Source organism: Mytilus galloprovincialis, chromosome 2 (assembly GCF_965363235.1).
Source record: "Mytilus galloprovincialis chromosome 2, xbMytGall1.hap1.1, whole genome shotgun sequence".
In the NCBI taxonomy this organism is placed as follows: Eukaryota; Metazoa; Mollusca; class Bivalvia; order Mytilida; family Mytilidae; genus Mytilus; species Mytilus galloprovincialis.
In genome coordinates, this window is record NC_134839.1 from 77,684,895 (window position 1) to 77,701,002 (window position 16,108).

Sequence of the window (16,108 nt, forward strand, 5' to 3'; positions counted from 1 at the left end):
ACTTTTATTTTCCACCAAATTTTATTTGACCATATTGTAGTCATTTTGATTTGATCATTTTATGAGTTACCCAACGGACTACATTTTTGAGTATCTGTGAAAATAACACCTTGTGTATACAACTCCTTTGGGACCATATTTAAAATAAACAGCTGTGCCAAGAGAGCATGATATGCCCGTGGTTTAAAAACTTATCAATGTCAAATAAGAAATTCATGAAAAACTAAAGGGAGGCTATCTTTATAGATATAAACCAATCACCAAAATTTCAAGGGGTAAATTCAGTAAATAAATATACATCATCAAGGACCGCCCATTTGGGGAAGAGCTTTCTGTGTAAAACTGAAGTCATGTGCTCATTGTATTAATTTTTTTTACTACAGGGTTGAAAAGTAATTGGGGTCAGTATAGGAATTCAGTGTGAATCTACATTGTTTGTAAACAAGGCCATGTGAATGCCCAAAAATGCTGCATGACCCTATGTTTTTATTGTTGCAAAAGATAGGGCTACATTTGTACTTTCACGACTGATATATGAAAGTTTCTTATTTCTAAAGTTAAATCAGGTATAAATTTAATTCAATACATAGATTAGCATTAAAGTCAATGGGAGATTTTTTACTGAATTTACCCCTCAATGCATTGTACGAACACTAAAAATCCCCCCTTTTTTATAAATAAATTCACACAACTCCAAAACGTAAAATCTAAAATTTATAAAACTCAAATAGTGAGCATACGACAATAGATATTAACAATTCACCAAAGTTTCATAAAATCATTACCATCATGTGTAGTTGAAAGCATTATCCTGACATTTTAATTTGACAATCTTATGGGACTTTTACCATGTACTAACTATCTTACCATAATGACACATTGCATCAAACAATTTAATTCCTCATTTATTCAACAAGGGATTTTGTTTTGGTGGAAAATAAAACTAGGTGTATTCTGAACACACTAAGCATTTTAACCAGAATGATTTTCACTATCTATTACGGTTTTCAAGATATAAGACAATTAATGCTTTCACTACTATGTCCTATGTTTACCTTTGGTTGTCATACTGGTTGATTGGGAAGAACAAAATTGACAAGAATGTAACTAAAATACTTTGAGGATCATTCAGGTAAAGTTTGTTTGCAATTGGTCCTGTGTTGTCAAGGGAGAAGCTATTCCAAACAACAATGACTGACACCAATTGATTGCAAACGCTAACTTGGCACATATGACCAGGTGAGCTAAAGAGGTGTGAAGGCATAGATGTGCATTTCATTTATTGTAAAAATCTCAATGCTTGTTCTTTTAATTATAGAATTAATGACAGCTGTTTATGCTATTGTAAATTTTGTATTGCATCACTTAAGATTATGTGTATTTTAAAGTGAAATGAGGTATACATATATAAATAAAATAAGTACCCACATTCACATACTATATATGTATGGTCAAGATGTAATCAGAATTACTATTGTCAGTAAAAGAAATCTTTAAGACATATGAACTGCAATCCTATAAACTATTGACTAATAAATCCTTAATGATCATCTTATGTAAGTGTAGAGCTATATATTAAGAGTACAATTTCTGATTTACATACATCACTTGTTTCACATCAGTGGCTATCAAATGCACATGAGCACTTTATAATGCTCTGTCTACAATAGTATATAATTCTGTTTGTGTCTTGTTTCTCATGTCAGTCCATAATCACATTTAAGATAAGATAGCTTTCAATGAAGCAATGGTCATTTGGTAAACAATGGTAAAGGTAGCTCAACATGAATTTGTGGTCACATCTACTTGAAACATATTACATATATTTAATGTAATATGTACTTTCTTAACATCAGGACATAGTAAGATTTTAACCCTCATTTCCCAGTTCACTGAACTCAGACATTGTGAGCTGGGTAGTGTGTCCTCAAAGCACATGTTTTTAATTAATGTATGTGAGCCCAAGAGAAAACCAGTATTGGAAATTATATCCTAGGGTATTTTATCAAACAGAAAATAATATATTTTTAAAAGAAATTGTCTAAAACATATAAATATAACCAATGAAAATATTAAGAGAGGATAAAAAAAAAATTAGTACTTTTTAACTTCTCCATTTCAGAAAGACCAATCCATTCTTTTTTTCTCACAATCATTATAAAGAATAACCTCATATCTGCTGCACGTTTTAAAAGATTACACAACTCTTGACAAAAAATTTAAAAAAATGGTTGAAATAAAAACTACAAAATGACCAGCTTTTTTTTCTGAATTAAAGAAATTATAAAAGATTCAATATAATAAAAGAATATTCACAACTTTGATATACTAAAATATCAAACAGGAAAGTTTTGTGTATTGGTTCAGTCAGCACAAGATTAAAACCAAATAAGGCATGTATTCATGACAAATAACTCGTCTTCAGTAAGTCTAAAAATATTCATAGGTTCTAAATGGTATCTAAAAGAAGGTAAGTTGAGCTTTTTTGCCTACACCTTATGCATACTTGCCAACTTTTCAAAATGCCCATGGGGGTTATGCGAGCAAGATGGCTGTCATAGTCATAAAAAACCTTCAAGGGGGCCTTCAAATACATTTTAATGTTGTTTTCAGCCTTCTTCATATTTTTCCAACCTAAAGTCATTGTAAAATTAATTGTTTTGTTTAAAATTGTGGACAAAAATGCTCTTTCAAAATTTCAAATTTGGGAGCCTCCTTTGGGGAAATCTCCCACAAATAGTGACAGTTAGCAGGTATAACCTTATGTGTTACCTTATATATAGTTCTAATGAGCAGATTCAAACAGGATAAAATTGAAAAGAATTTCATAAAATGTTTTAATCAGTACTAGGTCAACACCAACAAGACATATTCTCTATTTAACTCTTTGTTATATTATAAAGGATAAAATCCTTCCTTTTTAAGTAGACTGTGTCAAATAAAAGTGTGATAAACCATAATGTAATGGAACTTTCAGGTCAACAGGTTCAAACATTGGTTGAATTGATTTATGGATGCTTCATAGCAATCTAGTTACAGTGGATTCATTTATTTACATGGGTACCAATGTTCGTGGATTCATTTATTTACATGGCTACCAATGTTTGTGGATTAAGTAAACTTCCATTTTCAGGTATTAGATTTTCTATGGGAGATTTGTTATTTTTTGGAACATTTTTCTGATTTCCCTGCATCCATATCATCTGTGAAAATTGGTATCCAACAAATAATAATAAATCCACAGTACCTGTAATGATAATCTTTTCTTTAGATTATTAAATAGCAACATCATGTGAATAAATGGAAACCATTGTAGCAATTCTAGAAGAAAATTAATTAAAGGGGTTTTAACATAAACATGAAAGATGGTTGCTAGTATTATAATTATTGTTTGGGACTATAAATATTAAATAGAAATTTTACCAAATGGGTGGATATAAAAATATTTTTGTAGTATTTCCCCCAGAAGTAAAAGTATATTCAAGCCAATCATGCTTTCCCTCAGATAAATACCAAATAAGTCCCTGGAAAAAAATCTGACATCAATGTACCATTTACACATATCACAGTTGATAACAGAAATAATAATATAATAAATAATTTTAAGTCCCACATGAACCCAAAACATTATCATACAATCAAATACATTTTTTTAATTTCTCTGAGATATCAAGGTTTTATGTTTATTCTTTAAGATGTTAATCCATTCTTGTTGCATACAGTTTGGGTGAAGTTCTGAACACATTTGTTGATATCCAGAATAAATGGAGATCTATTCAGAAGAGTTCCAAAAGAGAAACAGTTACCACCTCCTCCAATCACAACCAATCTCCCGTCTCCAAGGTAACAGATCTGGTGCTGGTGTAACAATACTAAAAAGTCAGGATCTGGTACCTGGAGAAGAAAAACAAAAGTTGTTAACATAGAAATATGTCTTGTTAGCTTTACAAACAATAACTGTATCGTCTGTCATTTTACTATATATTGGTGTAGATAGTTAGTACTTTTAAAACTCTTCATATTAACACTGAAGATTGTTTACTAGAATATATAGATGATGGATGTTGGTTGATGTCCAGTGGCAAAATAATGTATATTCAGGACAAGAACATAAACTGAAGAAAACATGGAAAGATATGGCGAAAATGATCACCCCACTCTTAGGCCAAAAATAAAATATTGTTTGTTTCCCCTCACACAACCGACCCGGTAAAATCACCGCGACCCGAAAAATTTTATTGGCCATTCTTGTCCACTATTTTGTTTTTTGCTATGTTGGTTATTGGTGATATCTTTCCGATGCTGTAGTCAACGATCGTTGGGTGTTGGGGATACCTTTCCGATGCTGTAGTCAACGAGCGTTTTAAATCAAGGTATTTTTGCATTGAAGAGTCTACATGATTCAGAATCAAGGAAAACAAACAAAATGCTTTCCCACACGATTTGTTTGTTTGCAAGGGTGATCTTTTTTTGAAAAAAAAACAAGAATGTGTCCCCAGTACACGAATGCCCCACTCGCACTATCATTTTCTATGTTCAGTGGACCGTGAAATTGGGGTTAACCCTCTAATTTGGCATTATAATTAAAAAGATCATATCATAGGGAACATGTATACTAAGTTTGAAGTCGATTGGACTTCAACTTCATCAAAAACTACCTTGACCAAAAACTTTAACCTGAAGCGGGACAGACGGACAGACGGACGGACGGACGAACGAACGGACAGACGGACGAACGAACGGACGCACAGACCAGAAAACATAATGCCCCTCTACTATCGTAGGTGGGGCATAAAAAAAAATGAAGCATCTTTCAATCCGCTGAGTGCATCTTGATTTGCTTTGTGTCTAACCTCTGTTCCTGTTTAAAGGATAAAATCTTAAAGACTTTGAGTAAAAATGGTCTGACTCGTGCTTTAAAATCTATCTACTTTGTCTTTGAACAGGTTGGGCACAAGTCAGGAAATGTGAGATACATGTATTCCCTGCTTTCAGGGAACGTCCCTGTTTTCTGGTGTAAAAAAAAACCCAGTTTAAATGAGATTTCCTTTTTCAATTTATGGCATGAAAATTACAAAAGGACACGTTTTAAAGTTATAACTGCATCAGTAGAATTCGTAAATACTTGTTAAAAGTATTTTAGGAAATACAAAACATGAATATAAAGAAAAGCCTTGTTTCTTCAAGAACTCGAAAAAAACATACAAATCTTTGTTTAGGAATTAATTGACCAAGCTGCATGATCCAGGTGTAACTGAACATAACTGAATTATGTTCACTTCTATTGAAAATTTTTATTCAATGAATTTTAATTCCCAAGTGATTAACATACATGTATCTTTTTGTCATCTCATAATTGATGATCAAGGTATGAATTGGTGAACAAAGGAATTGTTTTGTTGTGAGTTATGCATCAAATTAGACTTGAAATAAGCTTGATTTTTTAACTAAAAAAACACTTTGCTATCATTAAGCATTGTTATCACAAGTAGAATGTGCGCTTTTGTAGATTTCATTAAATTAAATGAATAGGAAAAACAAGAATGTGTCCAAAGTACATGAATGCCCCACTTGCACTATCATTTTCCATGTTCAATGGACCGTGAAATTGGATAAAAAATATAATTAGGCAATAAAATTAGAAAGATAATATCATAGGGAACATGTGTACTAAGTTTCAAGTTGATTGGACTTCAACTTCATCAAAAACTACCTTGACCAAAAACTTTAACCTGAAGCAGGACAGACAGACGGACGAACGAACGGACAGACAGACAGACAGACAGACGGACGAACGGACGCACAGACCAGAAAACATAATGCCCCTCTACTATCGTAGGTGGGGCATAAAAAAAGAAGGTCTCTGTATACTGTTTTTTTTAACACCAGAAAACTGTGGTGTACACTGAATTAGAATATAGGGAATACCCCACTTTTCTCGACTTGAGCCTTAACTGTTGAATTTTGTGCAAATTCAATATAGAAAACCATATCAAGGACTAAAATAAAATAATTTGCCTACCTACCTACCCATACCCTAACAACCTCAGTTGTAAGGGGGGAAACAAAGATATTTTTAATGTTGGCCTAAATGCAATTTGAATATGAACCTTGTTTTGTACTAGATTGCCTTTTACTTGCTAGTTTACAAGGTAACAATCTCCATGTCACCATACTAATAAATAAGTATACAATATCCAGACTCAAAGATGATCAGTATTTTGCTCTAACTCCTTAATGCCCTTAAAGCACCAAATCAAAATTTTATTAAAGTCATTGGTTTGAATTGGTTGTTAATAAAACCCAAATCCCACACTGAAGGTGAGTATGCTAACACAAAACCACCAAGAACAAATGGAGTATGACTAAAGAGAAAGGCCATGTCAGATACTAACACATTAGCATTTCAAACATAAATAGTCTGAACTAAAAGTCTAAGTTATTTCTAATATGGTCTACTAAAAACAGGAAATATTTGAAAAATGTAAAATTTATGAAAGTCACTGAAGCATGACAGATGCATGAATTCTAATACATCTTAAAAACCTACATCACAGCCTAAACCCCTCATCTGATAAAACTGTTTCTTTATATCAGAAGAAATTTAACAAGAGGTAATTTGGTAAATATTATTTCAAGCTTGTTTTACAATTCAATGGTTAAGGCATACAAAAGTTCTGAACCAGATGAGGTTTGCTTATTCCCTATTAATTTGAAAACTGTAATGTTTTAACATGATATATAAAATTAACATATACATACAGAAAGTGCATATTCTGCACATGCACCTGTCAAAAGATTGATGACAGCGACACCTGGCGACTGATGACACAAGTTGACTCCACCAATTAAGACTAACAGATTATCTATGACTTGAGCTGTGTGTGAATATCTGTTAAATAAATGTAACATCCATATGTAATCTAGTATAATTTGTACAGAATTCAAATAAGCAAGACTTGCAAGTGAATAATTAACCATCAATGTTTCTTAGCTTATTTTTACAAAATTGATCCATACTGGCTGCTAAAAGCAAATAATTATTTCACTATTTCACTTTCATTATTGATTGAACAAAAATAAAATCATACTTTAGATTCTTTATCTATCTTGTAGTTAATGCCCCTTTAACCAACAAGTATAGCAAACAGTATTATTCCACTGTATGTTGATTTTGATAGCGAAATCAACATTTGATTGGTTGAAACTGTCCCATAAGACATCAAACAAAACTCCATATTCCCTTTTGAACCTCGGGATTGCTTTGTGTGACGTTACCCGCGGTAAATGTTTTACAAAGGAGTAGATCCGGTAAGGGCCGATTATGGCTTCAAATTTCAAATTCATCTGACGAAAGATGTTGGACTCTTTTTAAACACTTAAGTGTCTATTTCAGTTGATTCAATTAGTTTATGTGAAAGATTTTTAATTTAGTCATTAAAAACGCTCCGATTCAAGCTCACATATGAAAAATCTATCAAATATTCAAAATAATGTCACTTTTCCGATGGTTTTTGTCAAAAATGAAAGTGGCCGCATCTGTGTTCATCCTCAACCTTTATATATGTTATGTATTATCATCAAATACAACTTACATTTCAATATTAAGAATTGAAGACCTGTTGGTGACCTTCTGCTGTTGTTTTTTTTTTTTTTTTCTATGGTCGGGTTGCTGTCTCTTTGGCACATTCCCCATTTCCATTCTCAATTTTATTACAAATGCGGCCACTTTCTTTTAAGACGGAATCCATCAAAAATTTAACTAAAATGCTAAAATTGTGAAGATTTCAGTTATTTAGCATGACTTAATGATGCTTGTACCCGATATATGTGCATTGTATTGTCAAAAACAGCCCATATTCATGAAGCAGAAGCATTCTACTTTCCAATAATTAACTAACAGTTTACATTTTAACAATTTTGTAAAACTGCTATATTTTGGGGCCAAAAAGGGGTCTTACTGAACCTACTCCTTTTTTACCATTTTTTTTAAAGATAGTATAGTTATTTCGTTTTAAAAATTATTTCAGTTCAAAAACAAGCAGAAATAAATGAATAATTTACTTTTAATTGGTAATGATTATCATTGTTTATGTTGTGTTTAAGTTATATAAAAAAAAACAGATAAGAAAACAATTATGATAACCAATATCTTATGTTCAGAAGTAATAAAAAGTATGGGCAGTGGAATAAAACATTCTTTTCCCTTGGCTTAGGGAGATATGAAAACTTGTTCACCCTCAAAAAGTCATATTTCCCTCGGGCGATGCCCTCATGAAATGATATCTCTTGGGTGAATAAATCTTTATATTTCCCTCAGACACGAGAAATAAATGTATAATATAAACAAATAATAAAAGACAGCTTTTATGCAGTATAATATACCTTGGTAACAACTCTCCAGTAACATCAAACCTTCTCCACACCAGGTTATCTACATCCAACATATAAATACTGTTTACAGGTCGGAGCTGAAGGTCAAGACCCCCTGCAATGATAACCTGATTGTTCCAGATAGAGGCTGTATGTGATTGTCTGTATCCTGGTTCTGATTCTGAGTTACAAACCTTAAAATAGAAACTAGCTAAGTAAGATGTCATGTTGATAATATGCATGTACATGGTTATAGATTATAATTTGTTAAATTGAAAGATTTTTTTTTGCATAAAGAGTACAAGAGTGGACACGCTGAAACTTCTCATCTGCCTTACTGACCATTGATTTTAAGTTGATAGTTTTACTACAAAGTAGAAGCTGTCATGCTGAAAATTGAACTTAAACTATATTTGTTGATTGAAGTAATCAATTTCTTGGTAAAGTTTAATAATTCATATCATGGCAACACTATATCAGGGGGCATAACTCCTGAATCATTATTTCTGAAAATGTAACTTGCTTGACTTGTATTTGAAGATAAGTATTGTTTAAATTACAGTATTTCAACCCTATTAAACTTAAGTCAGCACATATTTGTGACTATTTCTTACTTGACTCAACTGTCCATTATCTGGATCAAACAAATATCCACAGTTCAAGGCCAGACGTGTCTCATTCCTTCCTCCATATACAAATATCATTTCTTTACCTGTTTAGAAATGAAAAATATTCAACATACTGTAGATTATTCATTATTATTTGTTAGATACAATTTTTGTGGATTTCATGGTTACAGGAGGACATTGAATTTAAATTTTCTATAGGATTACATGAAGACTTTGGCAAAACCACAAAATCAAATATTCACTAAAATGTTGGTTTTCCTCAATACATGAAATTGATACCAAAAAAAATAAATGAATCAACAATATTTAAAGATAAAAATTGATGTGACTAAAGTTTTATTAATAATCATTAATGTAAGTTATATTTCTATATAATACATACTAAGTCTATTGACCTAGATAGGTTTTGTTATATACATTCCCTTCTTAAAAAATAATTGAATTAATGTTTTATAAAATTGTGATAAAAGAACATCAGGCCTTAGAATAAAAGCGGACTTTAATGTAGCCCATAGTGTTTCTTAAGGATGTTCTTTGTCATGTTTGGAATTTTTGTCAGATTTTCAGAATCCTCTGAATGCCTCAAAAAAATTTGCCCATTGAACCCCATTTTTCTTTTTATAAATCTTTAACATGTATAATGATAAGCCATCTGTAAAAGTCTTTTAAAATTTTAGTTATTTTTAAATAGTTTTTGAGAACTTAAACTTGTCAATGATAAAGCTATGAAAAGCATGAAAAGTCAAGAGAGAACATTTTCCCGCCAAAATTTCAATGGCTAATATCTCGAAAACAAGCACATAGACCTATATATATTTTTTTGCTCTTTTGATTCCTTTATTAATCCCATATCAATTTAAACTAGTGTTTTGAAAAGCTTATTATTTTGAAATCGAGATGCAAACTCCCTTAAAACATAAAACTTATTTTTGTTATCATTTATTTGTTGACACTTTGAAAATACAATCAACAAAATGTTAAAGGGGCACTAGCTACGAGATATATAAAAAATCTAAAGTTTGATTTTTTTCTGTTCAATCAATAATGAAAGTGAAATAGTGAAATAACAATTCGCTTTTAGCAGCCAAAAAGTTTCAATTTTGTCAAATTACGCTAAGAAACATTGATAATTAGTTATTCACTTGCAAGTGAATGAATCCACCTCTTTAAATCTGTATTCATGTGCACTTCAATTTAAACCCTAGCTAGAAATTGACAACGCATGCATTGTACGTGTACTGGGTATTTAAAGAAAAAGAATGTCAACAATGAAAGTGAAACTACGGTAAATCATTTGATTACTAATTCGATGCACATAAAATCATTCTTATACGGTTAAAAACAATGAGAAACATCTATTTTTAATCTATTAAATAAAATCAAACAGACCTGTAAAAATCCAATTGCACGTGTTGGTTTAATCTATTCATATCTTAATTTATGTTTACATCGCTTATATGGTCATCTGTGGTCAAATCGATAGTTAATTAGATGGCGTCTGGACTAAAATACACACAAAACGAACCTATATATTATCTTCCCCATGTTCTGTAAACTGTTTATTTTAGACTTTTGATAGTTTGGATAAATGTTTTACATTGTTATAAATCAAATATGAGAATTTGAGTCAAATCGGTGACCATGAATTTGACAGCTAGTGCCCCTTAAACACTAACATCTCTGTCATCCATTAATTAAAATACTGAAAAACATACCAGCTTTTTGACAGACAACTGCAGAGTGGCGCCATCTAGGAACTGGAATATATCCTGTTTGTTTTATCACAGAACAAGTTAATGACACAGATTTAATGTCCTTTGTCTCCTTATTATCACAGTTCATGTTTTCCAAAATAACAAAGTCTTTTTTATCACAGTTTGAGTTTACTTTATTGCTATCTAAGTCTAAACTATCAGATAAACATTTTGGTTTTTCCTTTATTTGGGAATCTGATGAATTTTGTCTATCTATAATTACTTTATTAGAGTGTGTCTCATTAGATTTTGCATTGAGATGTGAAGAAGTTAAGTTTGTATTTTCAAGGTTAACACAATTTTTATCAGAATGTCTGGAATCTGAGTTCAGAATTAATGTTTCCTTTTGTGCACAGTTCAGATTGTCAGATTCATCTTTATTCTGAATTAATTTTTTGTCTTTGCTATTTACTAATTCATAATTTGAGTCAGGTGTTTCAGTTTTTCTTGATGCACCATTTAAAACAATTGCATGTGTCAAATCTGTAGATTGATGAGACCCTTTACAAAAACTATTTTCTGTCCCATTTGTGCTGTTATCTTTTGTTTGTAAAGATGTCTCAGTTCCTTCCTTGTCTTTTCTATTTGAATCATGAAAATTTAGCAGAAGCTGAACAACTTGTTTACAGGAATAAGTAGGTGACATTCTTCCACCAATAAGAATTGTTGATCCATCCTTCAGTGAACACAATGTATGTCGAAGTCTTACTACTGCAATAAAAGATTATTTATTATATACACATTTTGTCATTCTAATACGAAGAAAAGATTATTATGTTTTCTTGAAAAAAATATCTTAACACACCTTTTTTCATGTATTGCACAAAGGCAAGGCAAATAAGTAGATTGATTTTGGGTCAATGGGCAGACATCAAACTTTATATTGTATCTGTTTCTTAACTACTGTAAATTCACAAATTATTGCAATGTTTTTATTATTGCGAAAAGGTGACAGGTTTATAATTGCAATATTTAAACTCGCATTTTTACTTGTATTTTACCTGATTTAAACATGATTGTTCTCATTATCGCAAAAATTCAAATTGCAGTTAAAGTCTAAAATTTCAAAATCACAATAATAAATGCATGCAATAATTTCTGAATTAACAGTTTATAAATCTATCATGTGAGTAAAATTAAATTATTCTTTTATTGTTGTGATTAATGATATAATGTCAACAAGTTGGATGTATTTGATAAATTCATAGAAACTAAATATTATCACAACATATCTTTTTAGTGTCACAAATCTGTAGTTTTGTTTTTAAGCAGAATGATAAAGGTAGAGGACATTTACAATTTGAGGTTAACACATGTAGATATCTAAGTGAAAATGTGTCCAAACAGTTGATTGACTATTCCTCTATGGATAATAAACAACTATTACTTCTATGATATGTGTCTAAATTATTTTCAGTCAATAAGTGCTTAGTATTTTTAATATATAACTGAGATAATATTGACCAATGTCCTTAAGGTGGAACCTAACACTTCAGGGAGACAACTCTGTAAAAATCACCTGACATTTTAATCACATTGTGTTGTTAAGGAAATATCAAGCTTCTCACTGATCAAAATTACTGTTTGTCAAGCTGCTATAACAAATGAAATGTTTCTGATGAAGTGGTTGGTTCAAATTTTTTGAAATTTTTATATTTTTGTGAAAGGGTCAAAGTTAACATTTTGTCAAAATTCTATTCAAATTAAACATGCCAAATTAATATAAGTCATTATCGCACGTAAATTATCACGTTGTGATTGGTTAAACACAGTCACATGGTGACCCTCTATGAATCTGTAGGGGCTTCATGACGTCACTTCTACTGTTAATGGTGACGTCATCTATCAATGTTGTTTAATTTCATTGTTTATTTTGCTAAACTCAGCAGAAAAAGTCCAGCGTACGACTAATTTGTTATACTGTTCACTACTGACCCCCTACAGACCATAGAGGGTGAATAAAATTGAATTCTTTAATTATTTTTACTAACCCTTCATGGATTGTAGGTGGTCAGTAGCAAACCATATAACTTATAAGATGTTAGGTACCACCTTAATTATTGTCTAGTTTCCTCTACCTTTTAACTTATGTTGTCCTATCCTGTAACAGTACTTTTTTTTAGAAAAATCTTGAAAACCATTTCTTGAAATTTTCATTAAATAGACAGATATATAAAAGTTTGAGTAGTTTTTTTACTATTCCTTAAAAAGTCCTAAATGGTGACAGATCATATCAGCATTAACATTATAATAACTAAGCATTTCCCCATACTTTACAAACATCTTAAAAATCATTTTTTAAAGGCTTTAACAATGTTTAATAAAAATAGTTAAGGACTTCAATGCAGATAGGAAATAGTTTAATCTTTAGTGGCAAAAGATGGTTTGATATCAAACATAAAGTCGCTTTAACATCGTTTGTGCTCTAGTGGATAGTTGTCTCATTGACAATCATATCACATCTCCTTTAAAATACTTTCAAAGTGTATAATAAAGTGGACATATTACAACTACACTTACATATGTTACTTTAGTATTGATTGATTGATTTTTGTGTTTAAACGCCACTTTTGGGCTATTTTGTGGCAGCCAGTTTTTATTGGTGGAGGAAGCTGAAGTGCCCCGAGAAAACCATGACCTTCCATAGGAAAACTAGCAATCCTAGTCAATTAAGATTGGAGTTGAGTGCACCAGCACGAGCAGAGTTCGAACTCACAACCACAAAGTTGACTGGATAGTGATTACAGTAGTAACTACTTAGACCACTTGGCCACCAAGGCCCATGTTACTTTAGTATTATGACATCATAAAGCCAAAAGATGGAATAGAGTTTAACTTACTTTCAATTTGATCAAGATCTACATCTAGATTTAATAACTTTGATTTGAATGTTTTGGCATCTGTAACCACAATTGATGACAACCTTTGATGTTTACCATACTCCTCCCCAAATCCTGCTACAGTAACTATGACACCATTGACCACTGTACTGGCATGACCAAACCTTAGGATACTTGTCATTTCAGCTAAGGCTTCTACTATCACACATGATGGTATGACATTAGAAGATGCAGAGATATCTTTTGTAAAACCTACAATACAAAATGATTGATTCTTTCAGAATTATTCAATTAAGTATAATGAATAGCTGAATATCTCCTATAAAAGTAAACTTATTGTTTAAGCAATACTTGAATAATAATATATTTGTATTCCTGATATTTTTTGCAGTTAAATTTACTATCTATTGATGATCGTTTTTGGTGTATTATTTCTACTTAACCAGCCATTGTTCACATGTTTTCAGAGAAACACATAACACTTAAGAGTGATCTAATCTAGATTCTAGAGTTTCATCAATATCTAATAACATAGGATTGTAAGATTAACTGTAAGCACACAACACTATTTAGTGTGTAAATATAAGATATCAGATTACATCAATAATATAGATAAGGTTCAGAATTTTTACTGTTTACCTTACAACAGAGATTCACATGTTTTGTTGTATTAAGAACATGACACCACGTAGTGTGTAAATATAGTGTGTGTTTTACCTGACAACAGAGATTCACATGTTTTGCTGTAAGCACACAACACCATGTAATGTGCACATTTCAGGTGCCATTCTTCATATTCATCAAAAGGCTCTAACCATTCCACTCTGTTTCGTTCTTCTTCAGAAACTAAGTTATAATAAAATTGGTTCATATCCATAGCTTCTGACTGCTCCCAACCCTGTGAAGTATAATCATAACTACTTTAAACTTAATGCAACACATTTGTATAAATAATTTACTTGATAATTGCACTTATAATGTCAGGTATCAGGTAAACATGTCAGAATTGAACTACAGGTGTAGTTGAAATATTTCTCATAGTTATGTATAGAGCAACTAATAACAAAATCATAGCACTGATACTATTACTTACATTACTTACAAGAACATAAAAAATATTGACGACCTATGTATTTCTCAAAGTAATGGAAAAGATCACCTATTTGCAAAACTTATTATGGATCAATATATTATCTAAATTTTCAACAGAGAAACTGACATCATATCTCAGGCTCTGTGTTAGGATAGCATTTTATTTTCAGATCATAAACATTTTTTTGTCTACAAACAGCAAAGAAACAACTGTACATACTTTTCCCCAGGTAACATGCATTTATTCTTTCTATGTTTACATGCAGATAATTTTTCAAATCTCAGTTAATTGGCAATATACATGTAGCTATTATATCTGACCCTTAAACAATCTTGTTATTGTAAAATTTCACCCTTCCAACAATAGTTTTGTCTTTGCACCAAATATAACAGTTACTTTATCTGGTTAATCCTTCATTTTAACTTACCAACTGTTTAAATCTTTGTAACTGAGAATCCATAGTTGGAAATGCATTAATACATTTTAGAGCTGAACCTATAGTTCTGAAATGGTTCTGCATAAATAATCCAAAGGAATCATTTGGGTTTATCTGAAAAAAAATATATAACTGCTGCAAAATACAATGTTAACAAGTCAGTATTGGTGTTACCATTAATGGCCAATGACAACGAATTCTCAGAGAACTTTTTAACATTTTTTTGCCTTAACCAAATGTATATAACTGTGACTCAAATTAGCAATAGTACATGTCTTACATAAAATTTTCCTAATTTTTTTTATATAAATTATAAAGTTATGTTGCAGTAACATGAAAAAGTGATATCTTTGGATCAGGAACTTTTTTCATTTATAAGAGTTTTTAATTTATCAAAAGTTTTAAATACCATTTGTCCAACTATAGCAATTGATGTAGAATAACGTTCCAATAGTAAAACATATCAAATTTGTATCTAACTTCTGACTAGCCTTAACTTGTATGTTTCAAATTTTTGTAATTTACCAAACATTAAACATGTGTGTAATAAAACATTTGAAATGTCTCACAACTTGACCAAATTGCAGACAAGAAATGATAAAAGACTATCAACACATAATACCATGGTGTTCAATAAATAGATATATAGCTGACTATGCAGTATGATCTTTGCTCATAGTTGGTCGTACAGTGACCTATAGTTGTAAATTTCTGTGTCATTTAGTCTTTTGTGGAAAGTTGTCTCATTGACATTCATACCATGTCTACTTTTTTATACATCAAGTCACTATACCTGTTCATATAGCACAAAAGTAGAGTTGGTAAATGTTTCAGATGCCCACTGGATCACATTTGAGGAACTGGAAAAGAAACTAAATCAATGTATCGTACTGTAGGAAAACATTAGATTTTTAACTGATGGAAAACTGATTTGAAATGATATTCATCAACAATTAATGGATTAAATGACAGGTACTAAAATG

The 16,108-nt window shown here is 31.0% G+C and overlaps 1 protein-coding gene across 1 annotated transcript in view; it reads right to left on the reverse strand.

Annotated features, from left to right (window-relative positions):
- Positions 1-1,263: 1,263 nt before the first annotated feature.
- Positions 1,264-16,108, reverse strand: part of LOC143064455 (tRNA wybutosine-synthesizing protein 4-like) — a 30,688-nt gene continuing 15,843 nt past the window's right edge. The window contains exons 7-15 of the mRNA XM_076237287.1: positions 15,919-15,985; positions 15,117-15,239; positions 14,314-14,494; positions 13,597-13,848; positions 10,718-11,467; positions 8,988-9,085; positions 8,386-8,567; positions 6,763-6,892; positions 1,264-3,894 (exon numbers count right to left, since the gene is read on the reverse strand). Of these exons, the coding sequence (XP_076093402.1) occupies positions 3,691-3,894; positions 6,763-6,892; positions 8,386-8,567; positions 8,988-9,085; positions 10,718-11,467; positions 13,597-13,848; positions 14,314-14,494; positions 15,117-15,239; positions 15,919-15,985 (1,987 nt within the window). The 3' untranslated portion in view covers positions 1,264-3,690. The remainder of the gene's footprint in view (positions 3,895-6,762; positions 6,893-8,385; positions 8,568-8,987; positions 9,086-10,717; positions 11,468-13,596; positions 13,849-14,313; positions 14,495-15,116; positions 15,240-15,918; positions 15,986-16,108) is intronic.